Consider the following 16,623-nt stretch of genomic DNA (forward strand, 5'->3'; position numbering starts at 1 on the left):
TCCTAAAATTGGTGTCAAACGCAAAGTTAAAAAAAATTTAAAAAATAAAAATGACAAACTTCACCCAAAATTTTAACCAAAATATCTGCAGACAAACCAACTAACTATACTAGCTGAGTCAAAAATCCTGGATCCTTTAGATTAATAGCGAAAAGCACATTTCTATGAAAAAAGTACAAAGTGACTAAAGTTGTTGATTTTTTATCAATCCATGATTAAATCATAGACATAATGCAAAGCTATTATAATATATAATCTGATCTTCTTCAGAGGGAGTCCGGCTGCAAAAAGCTACAAATGCTAAATAAAATCTCAAAGACGTTAAATTTAAACGCTATAGGTTCAAATAAAAAAGCATTTTCTATAGAAAACAACAATACTAAAAACAATATTAATCCAGAATAATGCTAAACAGAAACTGCAGAATGCTACAAGCTAAATGCTAGGCAACGCTAGTTGATTCTAAAAATGAAAAAAAGAAAAGAAACTCTTTCAGTGCTGAATTAGCTGGATAAAGTAAAAATAAATCAGAACACAGAACTACTTTTTTATTGCTTTTCATGCTTTTTGTTTCATGTTTGCCAAATATAAAGAAATCTTTAAAAACGAGTAAATGTTTACTTTGCAAAATAAAGTGAGTTTAAAGCGAAAATGATAAAAGAATTCAACTTTTTTCTCTCACAAAAAGCTTAAATTACCTTTACAGTAATAGTATAGTAAATACGTAGGCTCCATAAGGACCTTGAAGCCTTTTAGGGACTATTTCTTTCTAAAATGTAAAAGAAAAAAGCTGCTTAAGTGAACCTTTCCAACAGTTAAATGTACATGTATCACTTACATAACCCTGGTGACAATTTGTCATCCAATAACATGGTCTTTAACAATTCTCCGTTGATCCCTCCTTAATCCACAGGATAATCTGACTGTCCTGGAGTTTCCATACATTAACCACGGTGAAGTCAGATTCTCGGAGATACTTTTCCCCAATTATCTCATTTCTGATGAAAATGAGGCTTTTCGGAGCTGCAAATCTGCAGAAACTGATAGGATTTCTAGTTTGTGATGTGTCACATGGATGGAGAGGGACTGTGGTCGTGATGTTCTTCAGGGGGAGTCCGGCTGACTCGTAAAGGCAGCGGCGGCGGGGCGGCGGCCTGCTGAGAGCCAATAGTATAAACTGGAAGACTGGATCTGAGTTTAACATACCATGAGTGTGGGCTGTTCCGGGGCGGTCCCTCCCATTAATTTATCAGCCGTGCTATGCGAGGATTCCCACGTGAAGCGCACCCCCATGGCCGTCGCCCCCACATGAATCAATACCGCTCTGAAAGTTTTCGCCTTACGCACCACTCCTCCTCCTCAAGCAGGGAAGCCCTGATTAAGTCCTGATCGCTGCGCTGCAAGGAGGCTGAGCGGAGAGGCGGAGGAGGACAGCCCCCAGGGAAAGACCCCCGGAGAGGGCGGACACGTGTGAGGGGGGGAACCCAGACGCATCTCACAGCCAACGTTTGCGCACGGCGAGCAGCTCAGCGGGGTCGACGGGCGCCGCTGAGCTGGCAAATGTGCTGCAAACACGGCTGAATGTGTGGATGACAGACGCAGGAGAACAAGTGTGTGGGAGTGTTGACAAGAAGCTCCACTTCAAGAGACGATAACAAATTCATTGTTGTGGCCTATGGTTGGCTGTTTACAAACCCACCGTGTTCAGAATGGAGGGTAAAGTCAGGATGATATTCTTCATGACTTGTGTTCATTTATTCTGCAGCTGACAGAGTTATAAAAGCAAAAAAAGAAACTTACATTCTGGAAAACTGTCAAAGCCACAGCTGAACTTTACGAAACAATGTTTCTACTGTGACACCGACATTAAAACACAATTCCTTACAAGTGGAGCTTTGGAGCCGATTATCTTGCTCTTCAGTTTGCCAAAAATACTGAGTGGAGTCAGTTCTATTCATCAAGATGTTATCCAGGAGGATGCTTCTTCACACGACTCCATTTGACAACGTCACCAGGAGGAGTGAAAACCTTCATCCACTTCATAAAATGGTACACAGGATGTGTGAGCGCTTCAGCAAGGCTTTCTGTCGTAAACGTACTAGAATGTAACGTGAGAAATTATATTTCTGTCGAGAAGATGGCATTATCTTCTAACGTCTTTGTTCATTTTCCTACATAATCAATCAAATCAATTCTAATTACACTGTTGTGAGTTAAATCAGCATCTCCTACAGGTCTTCAGGGCCCACATCACGCAAAATCAAACTTTTGAGCTTTTAACCCTTGTGCTATCTTAGATGACCCCCCTTACATTGACGTGTTCTCCCTACCATGACAAAGGTGGATAAAGGTGGAAAGATTTCATGGAATCCATGGACTCCAGTGAAGATCACAAATCATTGAAGAAAAAAGGTTCAGGGCACTGTCTAGTGGGTCTAGATGACCCAACTCCCAACGTTAAAGTGCCTAGGATAGCACAAGGGTTACGAGTATTATAATAAACAACAACAAATCACACAAATCCTGTTCCAGGAAGAAAAAAAAACTACTTCCAAGTGGACCAATGACTCCACTATCCAGAAGTCTTTCCAAACCAAAGTGGGGTGCCCCCACCAAAGCTGCGGGGTACGCTGAAGGGTCAAACCTCCAGATGACCCCTAAACAGAGCTTAGGGTCAATGGGTTGCTAATGAAAATGAGAAATAAATCCCTTTGACATAGAAACTTAAAAACTGCTACAAATATGTAACTCACCAAGACGTTTTAAAAACTCTATGGTTGCTATGAACCATCACGCTCATGAAAGTTGTTATTTAAGAACCAAATTTTGACCCTTCGTCCTCTTTTGCAGTGTGTGCTTTGGAAAACGTCTCTGTTCTCAATGCAAAGGTCCAACGGCAGCTTCAGCAGCGGTTAGGATTACCGGCAACAGCGAAGGCAGCTTGCAAGTTTCTTTAGACCTTTTTACTATTTTTTAAACCAAATTCATGGGCTTGTTGGTAACAGATGGCAGAAAAGTCATCGTACTCGGGGACTCACAAACACCCAGCAGGAAACCATTTGGAGTTATTTGTAAGCCTGCAGAAGAACAAAGTAAATAATCAGAGTCGGCGAGGAGCCTGAAAGCATTACTACCGGCTGCTGGCTGACGAACAAAGAGATAAATGAGAGGAGGAGGTGATGAAGAAGTGTTGGAAATCAATAGACACAACGGGAGCTTCACAATTTTAATCAAAAAAGGTTTTGATGGCTGAGAGGAAGAGAACGAGGAGCATCTCCTCTTCCTCCTTGTGTCATGTCTTGGTCAGTGGGCCTCTGATTTCAGGAGAACTCCACCCAGATGCTTCTCCATCAATCAGCCCCGATGTGTACATGACGTGATGCCGATCCGTCAAAACCCTGATGTCGCCAGAAGTCTATTAATGAACAGATAATAAAACTCTGTCCTCTTGGTATTCACTGACATTTTCCTCAAAGACGCTTGAGAAAGTTAGAATGTCAGGACTGAACCCTCCTGCTTTCAATCTTAAGGCCCGTACACACCGGGACGAATATTCGCCAGGCGTTATTCGCCAGCGTTTTTCGCCACGTTTTTTGTGTTCACACCCAGGCGATTTTCGCTGACGATGAGTGGAGTGAACATGCAATTTCATTCCCTGACATTAGATGGCGCTTAATGTAAAACAGAAATACTCCTGTACACAAGGTGGCGCTGCGCAACTTTACGCTTCTTAAAGTCGCTTTTCACTCAGAAGAAGAGAGCAAGTATTTACACGCTTGTCAGAATCAAACAAAGAAAACATGAATATTTCAAGCACCAGTAGCTCCAACTGGTGCTTGGTTCGGGGATGTTTTAGAATGTCCGTCATTATTGCTTCGCGGCTGTGTAGACGCTACTTGGCGTCTATCTTCTTCGCTGGTATGTGTGCTCAGCAAGGCAGTTTTGTGTTTGAGCGCCCCCAAGTTGTGTTTTACTGTAACTTCAGAAGCTCCAGACACGTGAGCAAAAGCGCCATTCTCATTGGTCGAGTAGATTTCGACACGACGCGTCGAAAAAAAAAAACGAACCCGAGGCGTTTTTTTTTTTTTTGACGCTTTAACGCGTGGCGTTTTTTCGCGTCGGTGTGCACACTCTCGTTGGTGCCCTTTGTTTAGTCACGAGGCGTTAAACGTCGGCGAAAATCGCCGGCGAAATTCGTCCCGGTGTGAACAGGCCTTTAAACGCAACAGAAGTGAAGAAACTTTCCGATCCTTCCCTAAATTTCAAATCAGACGACCGACCACACCACGCTGACACAAACACTAAAATAAGCACGTTAAAGAAACAAATTGGCCAATAAAAAGTAAAAAAGAGAACACCGAATCCTCCCTTTAAACAGCAACGACCTTAAACACCAACACAAATGTGTCGGGGTTCAAACTACAGGGTTCCCGTGACTCCTCCGGTTCATCATGAAAACTCATCATGTGCTGCGGGGTGGGGGTGGGGGTGGGGGTGGGGCAGAGATGAAGAGCACGCCGGCCCGTCGGCTTCCTTCTCAGCTGCAAAGACGTTTTTCAGAGCTATTCACATCCTGAATCGCTACAACCGAAGTTTGTGCCCCTATACGGAGAAATGGCATCAGCTGACTGACGTAATATCCTGATGTGCTGAAGAAGATAATCACGGAGAATAATTATCATCTGCAGCAGTTGGATGGATGAAACTGGCCTCATCTGGAAGAAGATTCTGTCTCTCACTTAACTGATGATGAAGGAATCACAGACTCCTGGTTTTAAGGCACAGAGAGACACTCCTAATGTGGGTTATAAAGGACACTACGGTACAGTCTATTGCTCTAAATAAAATCTATTTAACTCTTCATGTTGAGAGATGGTCCAAAGGTCTTTAATAAATGTTTTATAAACCATCAGAAATATTTCAGAAGTGTTTTTGATGTCTAAGGGTCGGTGACGGACATTCCGGGTGTGGGATGGTTCCCCATATTGCCGGATTTGGCAGCTTCGCGGGTGTCTTTGGTCCCTAACCCCCGCAAATATGGGTGGGTGGGGGGGGGACTGTATTCTGCCAAGAAGAGCGAAACTAAAGCCCTCCACAAAGCCGGGAAACCCTTCAACCCTGACGCGTGTTAAAGCCAGGGACAAACCAGTGGGGTTTATGGGTCGTGCATGTTTCAACCGATTGTTTCCTCAAGTTTTTTCCTTTATTTTTGCTGGGAAATCCATTGAGAGCAGACTCTCTTTTTCAAGGACGTCCTGTTCACACGTAGTTTTTACATGTTGGAACACCTGTGGTTGCTCTACCTGGAGCATTTTTACAACAACACTTCTCCACTTTGACTTTTATCACAAGTATAAAGATGAACTGGTTACACCCGAGTTTGTTTCTGATGGGCCTGGGACTCAAACCAGCGACCTTCGGGGCAAAAGTCCTGGTCAGTAAGTCACTATGCTCCATTTTTAAATAGTTATCGCTATTTTTGTGTTAATTCTGGTTAGTTACTTCAGTGTTTGGACTGCAACCATGCGTCTATGTCACTGATTGGATTGAGTTACGTTCTAAAATAACCTGCAATAAGTGAAATCTGTAAAGTAGGGATTATTTTTTACAATTCTTATAGATGTTACAGGCTGTAAAACTCCTCACCACACACTTTATACAGTTTTCTGAACATTTTCACACTTTTAAAGTTAACTTTATAGAATGAAACCAAAAGATCTGATTTGATGAACACATTCTCTACAGAGGAGATTGATTGACAAGGATGCAAAGGTGAGCTGTAATATAAAAAACAAGCATGCGAAATTGAAGAAAATCTGTGAAACAGCGAGAACGAGAAAGGTGAACTGCAGTATAGCAGGAGAACACTATTATAAAGATGACCCTAAAATTGTAATATAAATAAAAAACGTGATCTTTTTTTGACTAGACTAAACTTGTTTTAGCCTTTTTAACCACACTCTCTATGCTGTGTTTGTTCACTTTTTGTGGTTTGCTGTTGTTTGCGTTCACACCAGGGTTCACTTGCAAGTGAATTGAGGCTCATCAGACCTGAGTCGTCTGGTTCCATCTGAACCGGAGTTCAGATGAGCTTTCACAGCAGCCAAATGAACCAAACCTTCAGAGGAAACGAACTCTGGAGCAGATCAAATGAACTCTGCACCAGTGTGAACTCAACTGTAACAAGAACAGATTCATTTACAAAAAAACTCTTCTGTACTTTTTGTCAGTTTTAAGAGTCTTAGAGAAGAATTCAGTGAAGTGGGACAGGAGTTTGAGAACGTAGAGGTTATTTAGCCTCTCTGTCCTCTGGAGGGGGCGGAGGGCTAAACCCTTCGAGGTGTGCGCTTTTTAAATTTAGCAGCCAGAGGAGAAAGGAGCAACTCCTGCATAACCAGCAGGGGAGGAGAACGGGATGAACTTTGACCTTAGCTCCGTTTTTAGATCGCAGCTGTGAACCTGCGGCGGCGCAGTAATGACACACATAAGGACCACGTTCAACAGCAGGTATCTGCAGTAATGTCACCTTCCTGCGCATCGGTTGACTGCGCCAGGCGATGGAGAACGTGGCGAGGGCGACGGCGGGCGCTGCCGAAGCAGCAGAAGCTTTAAAGGTGGAAAGTCAATTACAGGTGGTTGATCAGAGGCTTTTAAAAGGCACTAAGCCGTTCTTATCGAACCATCTCACTGATGACGATACAAAGGTTGTCATGGAAACTGAGGATAAAATCTTCAAAGCAACAAAAAAGGATGAACTGAAAGACGTAGGGAGCTAGTTTGACATAAGTGGAGGGAGTATGAAACTTCGGGGGGGGAGAAAAGCAGAAATTTAAAAAAAAAAGGCTGAGGCAGCCAGAACATCCCGGCCTGCTGCAGCGTGTGCTCATGGGAAATATCATGACCTCACAATCTGGGTTACCCCACGTCAGGGAGAGAAATCAGGGGGAGTACAGAGGGAGGAGGACAGCAACATGTGGAGCGAGAATGATTGGTTTCCCCACTTTTATCTTCCACTTTCTGTTCTAGAGCAAAGGAAGCAGCAAGGGGGGAGGGGGGGGGGGGGCTCTCAGGTGTCCTCTTTCTTTCATCCCGTTCTTACCTGGAGTGGTGCAGTTCTTAGATCCCTCTTCAATCTCCATTTGCTCCAGGCTGCTGTTGTCCATTTCCTGCTGCAGCCTCCGTCCCACCCAGCGGTCCTGGCCTCCAGAGCTCCGGACCGACGCACCAGAACCAGAACCTGGAAGAAGCCACAGAAGAAGTGACCAAGGAGAAGGGGATTGGACGTGATGAGGGACAGAAGACAAAGGCTTTTATCAGATGGTGCAACAGGAAGTCGCTCAAAATGATCACCAAGAAACTGAAAACAAAAAAGGTGTTTTTGACTTCCCAAGGAGGAAGGAGGCGGGAATCTACACGTATTTTAGGATGCTGCTGACAAACATCCCACTGCACAGAACAGGAGAGAACACCGTGTTCTTTCTAAGGAGACTGGCCTCATTTATGATCTCCAAAAAACAGCAATGCAGATATTTTATATGTCTATGTTGGTCAGTGTTCTGCTCTACATTGTGATGGTGTGGAAGGGGCTGAGACAAAGGAAGCTCATTGGTTGGTTCTCCTTCTCTATGGCTGTCAATCAGTTGTTCCCTAGTTTTACTGTTAAACTGCTACTTTGGGGGGGGGGGGTAGTGACAGTGGGGGGGTTGAAATGGTCACAGGTATCTTTATTTTAAGACCACATCCCATCGTCTTTTGCTTCCTCTCACTCCTTTTAAAGCCCTTCAGTAAAAAGCTTTTGATGAAACTAATATTTCATGGTTTTATTGTGGCATGTTTTGAGTTTTGTTTATGATTAAGAGGAATTGTAATTCAATCGTTTACTTATGGATGTATATTTGTTTTCAAATCAATTCATGACTAATTCTTCTAAGTTATATACATTACATTTCTGTATAGATATGTATTTCTGTTGTTTGTTTTGATTGAAATAAACCATTTCTAATCCAATCTACTTTAAAAGCATTCCTAGTGGTCTTTTATTTCTGAATTTTTTTTTTGTAGAGCACTTTGAGTAACATTAGTTGGAAAATTGCTTTACAAATAAAGTCGGTCTTGATTTGAGTTTTTAGCCAAAAACACAAAACTACTTTTCTTTTAGGACATAGTCTCTGCAGAGCGACAATAGCTTACTAGAAATTTGCCTCAGAGTTGTGGGCGGGACCATTGGCACAGAGCAAGCCTGGCCCCACTCCCCGTCACCTATCTGGTTACATGCTCTCCCGCTAGCTTACAGCCCCTCACAACCCCCAACGCAACATTAGCGGTGCAACAAAAATGGCGAGCAGTTCTGGGGCTATCCAGCTAAACAGACGTTTTACCAACCGTCCACTTTCCATCCCCAGAACCTTTTGAGAACTTCTGTCTTTTTAGAGGTTTTGCACTTTAAAGACTTTATGTAAGAGGGGACTTTGAGATAAACAATTTAAAATCTTATTTCATGGCAGGACTCTCCTTACAGAACTATGTGGTTCTAATCTCCACCATTTCATATGTAAAACAGAAATCCTTTCTAGAACCAAGAGCCTCAACAAGTCTCTGGCTGTGTCTGAATTCCTTCACTGCTCACTATGTAGTGCATTCGCCATTTTGTAGTGCTGTCTGAATCTACAATTCCTAAATCGAGTGCCCTAGAGACTTCCCAGAAGTCTCTGCGAAAAACCAGTGTGCATCGATGTTCACTAGATCGGCCAATATAGACCACAATGCATTGCGTTTGAACAATTTTTGCAACTAAAATGTTTTTCAATTTATTTTTTTAATAAAATTTCAACATTTTTGTCTTCAGAACACAGTTAATTCATAAATGGTCATCGCATAAACGCTCATATCTATGGGATATTTTACTTCGTGAAATCGAACAAATGTACAGCTAAGTTCTGTCCACGTGGTGAGTGCATGTTCCTTGTGTGCCTCGTATAAGTTTGCCAATTTTTTACACTAGATTACAATTATCTGTTCCATTTTCTCTGAACCTCAATGTAACTGCAAGACACACCCGCACTCCCCTCAAGATACGGGCGCGGAAAAACCCAAAACATGTACGTCAAAACCTGACTGTAGCTTTAACAGAGCAATCTGAGGGACTTTGGAGGCATTTACCAGCAATGCATCACTATAGAACCAATGACTGTACCTTCAAATATGTCACCACGGCAACCACTAAAATGAAGCTCTAAAAAGCAGGAAGAGTTTCCTAGGGATTCATAAAGATCTCATGACAGATTATTTACATCAAGACCTGAACCGAACCGCGGCACTGAAACGACCCAAACACATTTAGCGGCAGGTTCTACAAGGAACGCATAACTGGGCATCAACCAACATAGACCAGGTCTGTGGTCTAGAGCTTCCTGTAAGACTGGACTCCATGTTCAGCTGGGTGATGTCTGCAGTCATTTCTGTCCTCTGAACTTCTGAGAGCTCCCCCCCTCCGATGACAACAGTCCATCCTCTAAATGTCTCCACCAGAGACCTCTGCTGGATAACGGGAGGGTTGGCCATTGAGGTTCTGGAAAAATGACCTGCAGTTGTTTTTGGAACAAGCGGCTTAAAAAGAAAGACGTGTTGACGAAGCCTTCCCTTTGTCTGCAAATGTGCTTGAAGCGTTGGGCACATCCTGCAGGCTGCAGAGTCCAGCGTTCTGTTAAGCTTGATTACAGTCTGATTCTTTATGTAATGAAGGCGGCGAGCAGCTGGACGAGGGCTCCACAGATGTGAGGGTTAGTCAGCTGCACTGCTTTACACGTTCAGAGAGGATTTCATGATTTTCCAAAACAAAATCCTCCTTAGGGTGGGGGTTGTAGAGGGGGGCTACCACTGGGGCTACATCTGCACATTCTTCCAGAGAGCAGCAACGCCAACTAATTCATTTCATACTAGGCAGAGCCGAGCAGGAGAGCCATTCCTTTTTCCACCCTGCCAACCTCAACGCCAACCTGGAGGGAGCCAGATGGAATTACAAAGGACGATTTTTCAACAGTCCTCAGGGGGCGCCTGAACTCCTGACCCGGCCTCACCTCCACCACACCAAACACAGCAGCAGCGCCGCAGGGCCGCTCCCGCCGCCTCTCATCTTCTGCCATCTTGAGCATAAAGTCATCAGGAGGAGCGGTATGGAGAGGAAGGCCTCACTGTCTCATGAAGTTCCTCATATAAATAAGGTACACCCTCCAGAAGTTTGATGTATCTTTTGATTTTACTTCTGTAGAAAACCAATGGCAGTGAAGGGGTGTAGGCCACATGACCTACTGTTCTGTGGAGAGGATTCAAATCAGTGATGATCACCATCTTGGCAGGATGTGACCTCATGGATTTTTCCTGTGAGTTGCTGAACAGAGAAGTTTTCGTTTTTGACAATTGAGTGTGTCATTTAAAGAACTAAACGCAGTACAGTGATCCCTCGCTATAATACGGTTTACTTTTCACGGTTTCGCTACTTCACGGATTTGCATTGTGTTCTGCATTCTGATTGGCTACAAAGTCACTCCGCTTCTTCTCTACGTGCGCGTCAATAACGTTGCAGTTTAATATGTACACATAAGTAAATCAGCTTGCCAAATTTACAGCACATACGTGCAAATCATCTTGCAATTTAGAGTTTCTCTATAACCCATAGAAAAAAGAGCGACAACAACAACTGCCTATCACTATGTTCTTCTCCCGATAAAACACAGCTACACCGCGGGCTTCAAAGGGAGAAAACACTTCAAAGTGGAGTCAGGATGCAGCGGCTCAGTCTGTAGAGCAGTGAAATACACCTTAGTCACTATTTGTCCCACTGTACTTTGTATTTTTTTCATAGTTATTTTAAATTTTCTCCAGTTTAATCCAATTACTCGGGTCCCGGTGGGCGGGGCTAATCTCCGCGATTTGAAGCCTTCTGTTCACATTGATGATTAAAATTATTATTTGACATTTACAGTACAGAAGTTATTTGTTGAAAAAAAGCGTTTCTAAAGTACTTTTATTTGTGAAACAAATGCTTGAGCCTGTAAAATGGTTTGTTCTTTCTTTTCAATGTATAAGAGAGGATTTAATTGTATAATAACTGTAAAAATAAATAGAGGTTTCTACTTCACGGATTTTGCCTATCACGGGTTCTTTTTGGAACGTAACCCCCGCGAAAAACAAGGGTTTACTGTAGAGCCCCTTTTCCAGTCACCTGTCCATCAAACGCTCTGCCTCTTTTGAGTTTCATTTAATATATTATCATTTTATTTTGAAATCTAATCTAAAGTTAAGAGAATGAGGAACAACTTGTTGTGTTTTTTTTTAATTCTTTCCAAGGTTGTATCATTTCTACGATCAAATCTTCTAACTCTAGTTGTGAAAAGTGGATCTAGGGAAAAAACGGTAGAGAAGAAATGAAACCATTGAACACGCTGGAGACCGATCAGCGAATGCTTTGATTTCCAACACTTTTTAACATCATATTTTTCAAGCTAGCTTTAATACAAAAGCCACAGGCTGATGAGTTCATTCACTGAGATTCCTGTTTGAATTCAGAAACTACTGAAGAAAATAAACTGCATCCACTGCAGTCTAATAAAAACAGATCCTTAGAAAACATAGAAACAACTCTCTCGTCCTTCACCAACAACAACGTACACGTCTTAAGCACTACATTAAATTCACTTTTTCTGTTAGAAAATATTTGGAATAATACGTCAAACAACATTGCAGCAACTTATATTAATTCTGAGGAATACACAGTCAGCAGCTGTTTTCTTTAAACAAATTTCATTTTAAAAGTAAGTTATTTGAGAAAAAACAAACATTTCTCCAATCTGAAAAATGACAACTGTCATGATGGTTTACAATTTACATGTCATTTGATACTTCCTACTATAAACAACAAACGCACAAACATTGTTGTGCTCATCCTACAAGTCGAGCCTTAACGTTTGTTGGGTCCAGATTTTCCAGGAGTGTTTGGAATTATGTTGAATATGTTTAAAAACACGATCTAAAGGAACTCCTCTATTCTTCTTCTATTTTTTCCAGAATCCGGTTTTTCTGTTTTTTTTAGGAGTTTTTCCATACCGCAAAGGGGGGGTCTAAGGGCAGGGAGGCCAGTTTAGTTTAGTCAGTTTGTTCAATTTAGTATTTTCCTATTGAACTCTATGTATTTATGATCCTTTTGATTTTATGTTTCACTTTTTCAATTACCGATACGAAGCCCATCAAGAAGACTGTTGTTGTGAATTTGGGCTGTACAAATAAAATTGAATTGAATTCTATTCATGAACTCCAATGCTGGATTGATTGTCCTAAAGCTGTCAAAGTTATGGTGAATACTCCTGTGCAGCAATTCTGAATAAAATGAGCGGATCTTACGTTTTATCAAGAATATAACCTCATCCTGGTATGTTCATTTGTTCAGCACAGTTCCTAACCAGGATAGAAAAATAAGGAAAATGAAACATAAAACATTTAGTTTAACAATCAATTTAGAATAAAGAGTGCAGCTGAAGACTTTCAGCTAACCAAAAAAAGATTCACTTTTAGCCTGGACTTGAGTAGAGCTTTGTCTAACATCATCAGGGGGACTGTGGCTCCATCCCTGAACTTCTCAGAGTCTGAGGTAGTTAATGTGGGACTAACGTATCAGAGAAGTACTTAGTCTTATGTACCTGTAGATCTGTTTTAAAGTTTATTCTCTGAGCAACATGAAGTCAGTGTAAAGACATGAAGACTGACATCCATCAGTCAATATCAATCAATAAATACTTTATTGTCTCGTGAGGGACATTTGTTTTGCCTGACGGCTACAACAGAAAGAACATAACAGAATAAACATACACCCACAAAAAATACCAACCAGAGAGCCTTGCTCTAGACCGTTGTTATATCTGTGGGTGATGTCAGTTCCACCTCGCGGTTTTAACTGCAGCTTCCTCACAGCACAGCTACTGAGACCTATTTCTACACAAATCCAACCTTCTGGAAATAAAGGCAGAAATAAGTTTCTCTAAATGAACAAAGACGGAGTACGCAGGCACGTCGCCAAGGCCGACTATAGGATGACGCCATGAAATGGGCGGCGCCCACAAGGAGAGGAAGGCGGAGCCTCAGAGATGGAGTCGGCTTCCTTCCAGGTAGGAAAATGAACTGTGAAAATAAGTCCTATTTCACGGAGCTCTGTGATCTGGTCAATTGTTCATACCCTTCATGTTTACACTAAAATGAAAAAAGGTAGTTTGCATTAATGCACTCGTTATTGCTCACCATTACTTGGCAATCACACCACAAATGAATTAAGCTTCTATTTCAGTTCGTTAGCGTGTTGTTGTATTGTTAGCAGAGGTTGTTGATGTCTAGAATTCTGCTGGTCTCAGAGATCGGAGGAATGCTTCCCAGCGAGAGAACAGACAGATTCAGGGGGGAATGAATCAACAGAGCAGTACAATGTGTTTTATTTTAAATATTTAATCAGTTTCTAATACGGTAGTTTTTTTTTCTAAAGTTCCACTTCAACAAAGACATTCATGGATCTATTTGTCTACAAGTGGATGCATCAGAATAGAGCGGGCCGCCCAGCGTATTTTCTACGTAACAAATACGATCTTTTTTAAACGGCAGTTTGTTGTCTGCTCCTGATTCACAACCATTTGAATAAAGAAACACTCAGAAATGCCATTTTGAACGTAACTTTCTTAACATACGTCCTCCATCATCAGAAAAATACCACAAGAATGTGTTAAAAAAACCCATCATTTTCATCGGAGTGGGTCTTTAAATGAGTCCCTCTAAATCCAGAGGTGGAGCCATGTGGGATGAACCCCCGTTTGGTCAAAGTCAAAGCATCTCTAAGGACAGCTTGACATACTTTTTAGATTTCAGAGAACCTCGCCTGAGTATCTGCAAATGAACATAAAAAAAAACACACACACAACCTTTTCTGCTTTATGATTTATTGATCCATCCATTCCAGTCGTCTGAGACGTTTATTGTTCACGTAAATATTACTTTATACATGGTTTGGGGTATGATCTACCAAAGCTAGAGCTTAAGTGAAGGCAAAAATTGTATTGGAATCATTTTCAAGAGAATATTGAAAAGTATCGCCTTTGTCCGCAAAGAATCTAGACTTTTTTAAAGTAATTGAAGATTTTTTCTTCTTTGTTATGTATGAAGTGTTTCCTTGGACAGAGCTAATTCCCTCAGGGTGCTCTAAGTTATGGTTTGCATGGTTTCTGCATCCTGATTCCAGCTCTGCATCCTGAACACCTGATCTGCTTCCTTTAGCTCATGAGCTTCATGATGAAGAAGCATTCAAACCTCATTTTACTTCAGCTTTCAGACCACATCATGTCACTTTTCTGTTAAAAATATTGCATTTTTTCACATTAGAATTGAGCTTTTCCTCTCTAAACTGTAACATTCAGTGTTTGTTTAAGCGCCGTTCTTTCTGAATAAACCACATTTTGGTTTGCCCTTTCCCTCATAGTGGGTTTTTCTCTTAACCGTGACTGTTTGAGGGCAGAAACGTGACTAACAAACGGGCTGGCATTCAGCCGCCCATTCCCGGCATCCCGGAACTCGCTGCGGGTCCTCACCTGAATTCTCCCCGAAGTAGGAAAGCCCCTTGACGAGCAGCAGCAAGCCGCCGAACAAGCAGATCTGGATGAAAACCAACTCCTTTCGCCTCTTCCGCCTCGCTTTCACCTTTCTCTGGCTCGGCATCAGTCGTCTGTTCCTCGCTCGGATGCCCGGCAGAGGCGTCTCTTCCTCCGCTGTCACATCCATGCAGATCCGCTGAAGTCTGGCGAGGAGAAGCGAACTCCTGTAATTCCCCAGAAAGCTGCTGCTCGTCTCTCCGGATGAGGGGAGGAGAAGTACCGAGGGCGGCACGCGGGGGGGGGGCGGAAAGTTGTAAACGGATACCGCAGGGATGCTGCGAGGTAGGGAGGGCTGAGCAAACTGCGAGCTCGTGGCTGGAAGCGCCGGTTCACGAGGTTATGTCATGTTGGATTGAGCTCCTCCGAGCTCTTCCTGCCTGCTTCCGTGCAGTGACTGAGCGGAGGGGGCGCGTGCGGGGCGGGGGCGCGCGCGCGCGCACAAGAAAACCCGCCAAGAAACAATTCTTTACTAGCTAAACAAATTCGGTTGCTAAATGCTAAATTGTTTAAAGTTTATAAATGAAGACTAAATTTCTGCTATTTTAAAGTATACTTAACCAAAAATAATAAAAAAAATAAATCATTACAAATTTAAAACAAATTGAAAATGTTCCATGATAAGTGGGTAGTTTATGGGTTATGTTGATGTATATTTTTTTGGTAAAAAATATTTAACTTTAAGTTCTTTCAAGGCACTATACTGTATATTGAACTTTTACTTGTTACTAAAAAAAATTAACATTTATAAAAAACAGTTTTAAACATGTGGTTGCATCAAAGCACTTAACAAATTAGGAAAATAAAGCAAAATGTGTCACACTTCATACTAGTTACTCCAGGCAAGATCCTTTTAATTTGGACTACATGTCTTAACTGTTTTTTGATGAAATTCCTTTAGGCTACAAGTAAAAAAGAGATGACATTAAAACATTTTCAGTTTCCTAAGCTGCACTAAAAAAAACTAAACTGTGATGTCATTAAATAAGAGTGGTTGGAGTAGTTTTACTATTTTAAATAAATTAAATTCTTGTTATCAGAGGCTGTTAACCATGGGATGTTTCTACTTTATTCAAATGCATATGTGTGGAAATACCAGAATTTGCTAATACTAAAATTGTTAACTAATTTGGCAGATTAGTATTTTTGTAGTTGTTCGATTTATTTTTTACACTTAGCCCTACTCAAGTCATGAATTGAAATGAACATTTTATTTCAGAGTAATACCCTTTTTGGTGTTTTGCTGCTCTGGTTTGACTTTCGACTATAACTTCCATAACTTTACTGAAAAAACATGCAATAAAAGTCTTGTAAGGCAAATAGCCGACATGTGCCATTTCTGGAATTAACGTCCTTACCATGTTTGTGTCACTGGATGAAAATACTTCTTTTATTTTAATAAGTGAAAGCTTTTAATGACAGTTGAAAGATTTAGGCTCTTGATTTTATTTTAAAAAAAAGATGACTTCAAAACATAGTTTTCAAATCTAGTTTAAAAAAAGTATTTATAAACTACCAGTAGTAAGTATTTTTCTGCTTCCTAAAAGATGCACTTCCTCGCTTAAAAAAACAAAACCATATAAAATAACATTTCTAAAGTTGTAATTGCAACAGGGAGAGACAAAAGTACCTTAAGGGGACTGGCATGTTCAGAACCAGGTTTCCTGTTCTTGTTGCATAAGTGCTCCCCAGGTCTCCGTCAGTCGATAAAGCTCAACAGAATATGGAATCGGATAGCTTGATTTAGATAAAAAATCTTTAAAAGTTGATGTCACTCTTGAAGCAACAGTTACATTACCTTTAGGATATTTTTTTAGATAGCTGTGACCCTGTAGCTTCTGTCATGTTGACTCTAAAGCCTTCTCCAAACTTCACTGTTGAAGGAAAGTTCTATCTTCATTGCACATGAACCACTTTTTGGTACATCTGGAGCTAAACTTTCTTT

General features: G+C 41.5%; 1 protein-coding gene across 1 annotated transcript in view; it reads right to left on the reverse strand.

Moving 5' to 3' along the window:
• Window positions 1-15,121, reverse strand: part of LOC101170984 (sodium/potassium/calcium exchanger 3) — a 56,483-nt gene extending 41,362 nt beyond the window's left edge. The window contains exons 1-2 of the mRNA XM_011493861.4: window positions 14,619-15,121; window positions 7,100-7,237 (exon numbers count right to left, since the gene is read on the reverse strand). Coding sequence (XP_011492163.1) covers window positions 7,100-7,237; window positions 14,619-14,808 — 328 coding nt within the window. The 5' untranslated portion in view covers window positions 14,809-15,121. The remainder of the gene's footprint in view (window positions 1-7,099; window positions 7,238-14,618) is intronic.
• Window positions 15,122-16,623: the final 1,502 nt, after the last annotated feature.

This window comes from Oryzias latipes, chromosome 1, assembly GCF_053564925.1.
Source record: "Oryzias latipes strain Hd-rR chromosome 1, Olatipes_Hd-rR_3.1".
In the NCBI taxonomy this organism is placed as follows: Eukaryota; Metazoa; Chordata; class Actinopteri; order Beloniformes; family Adrianichthyidae; genus Oryzias; species Oryzias latipes.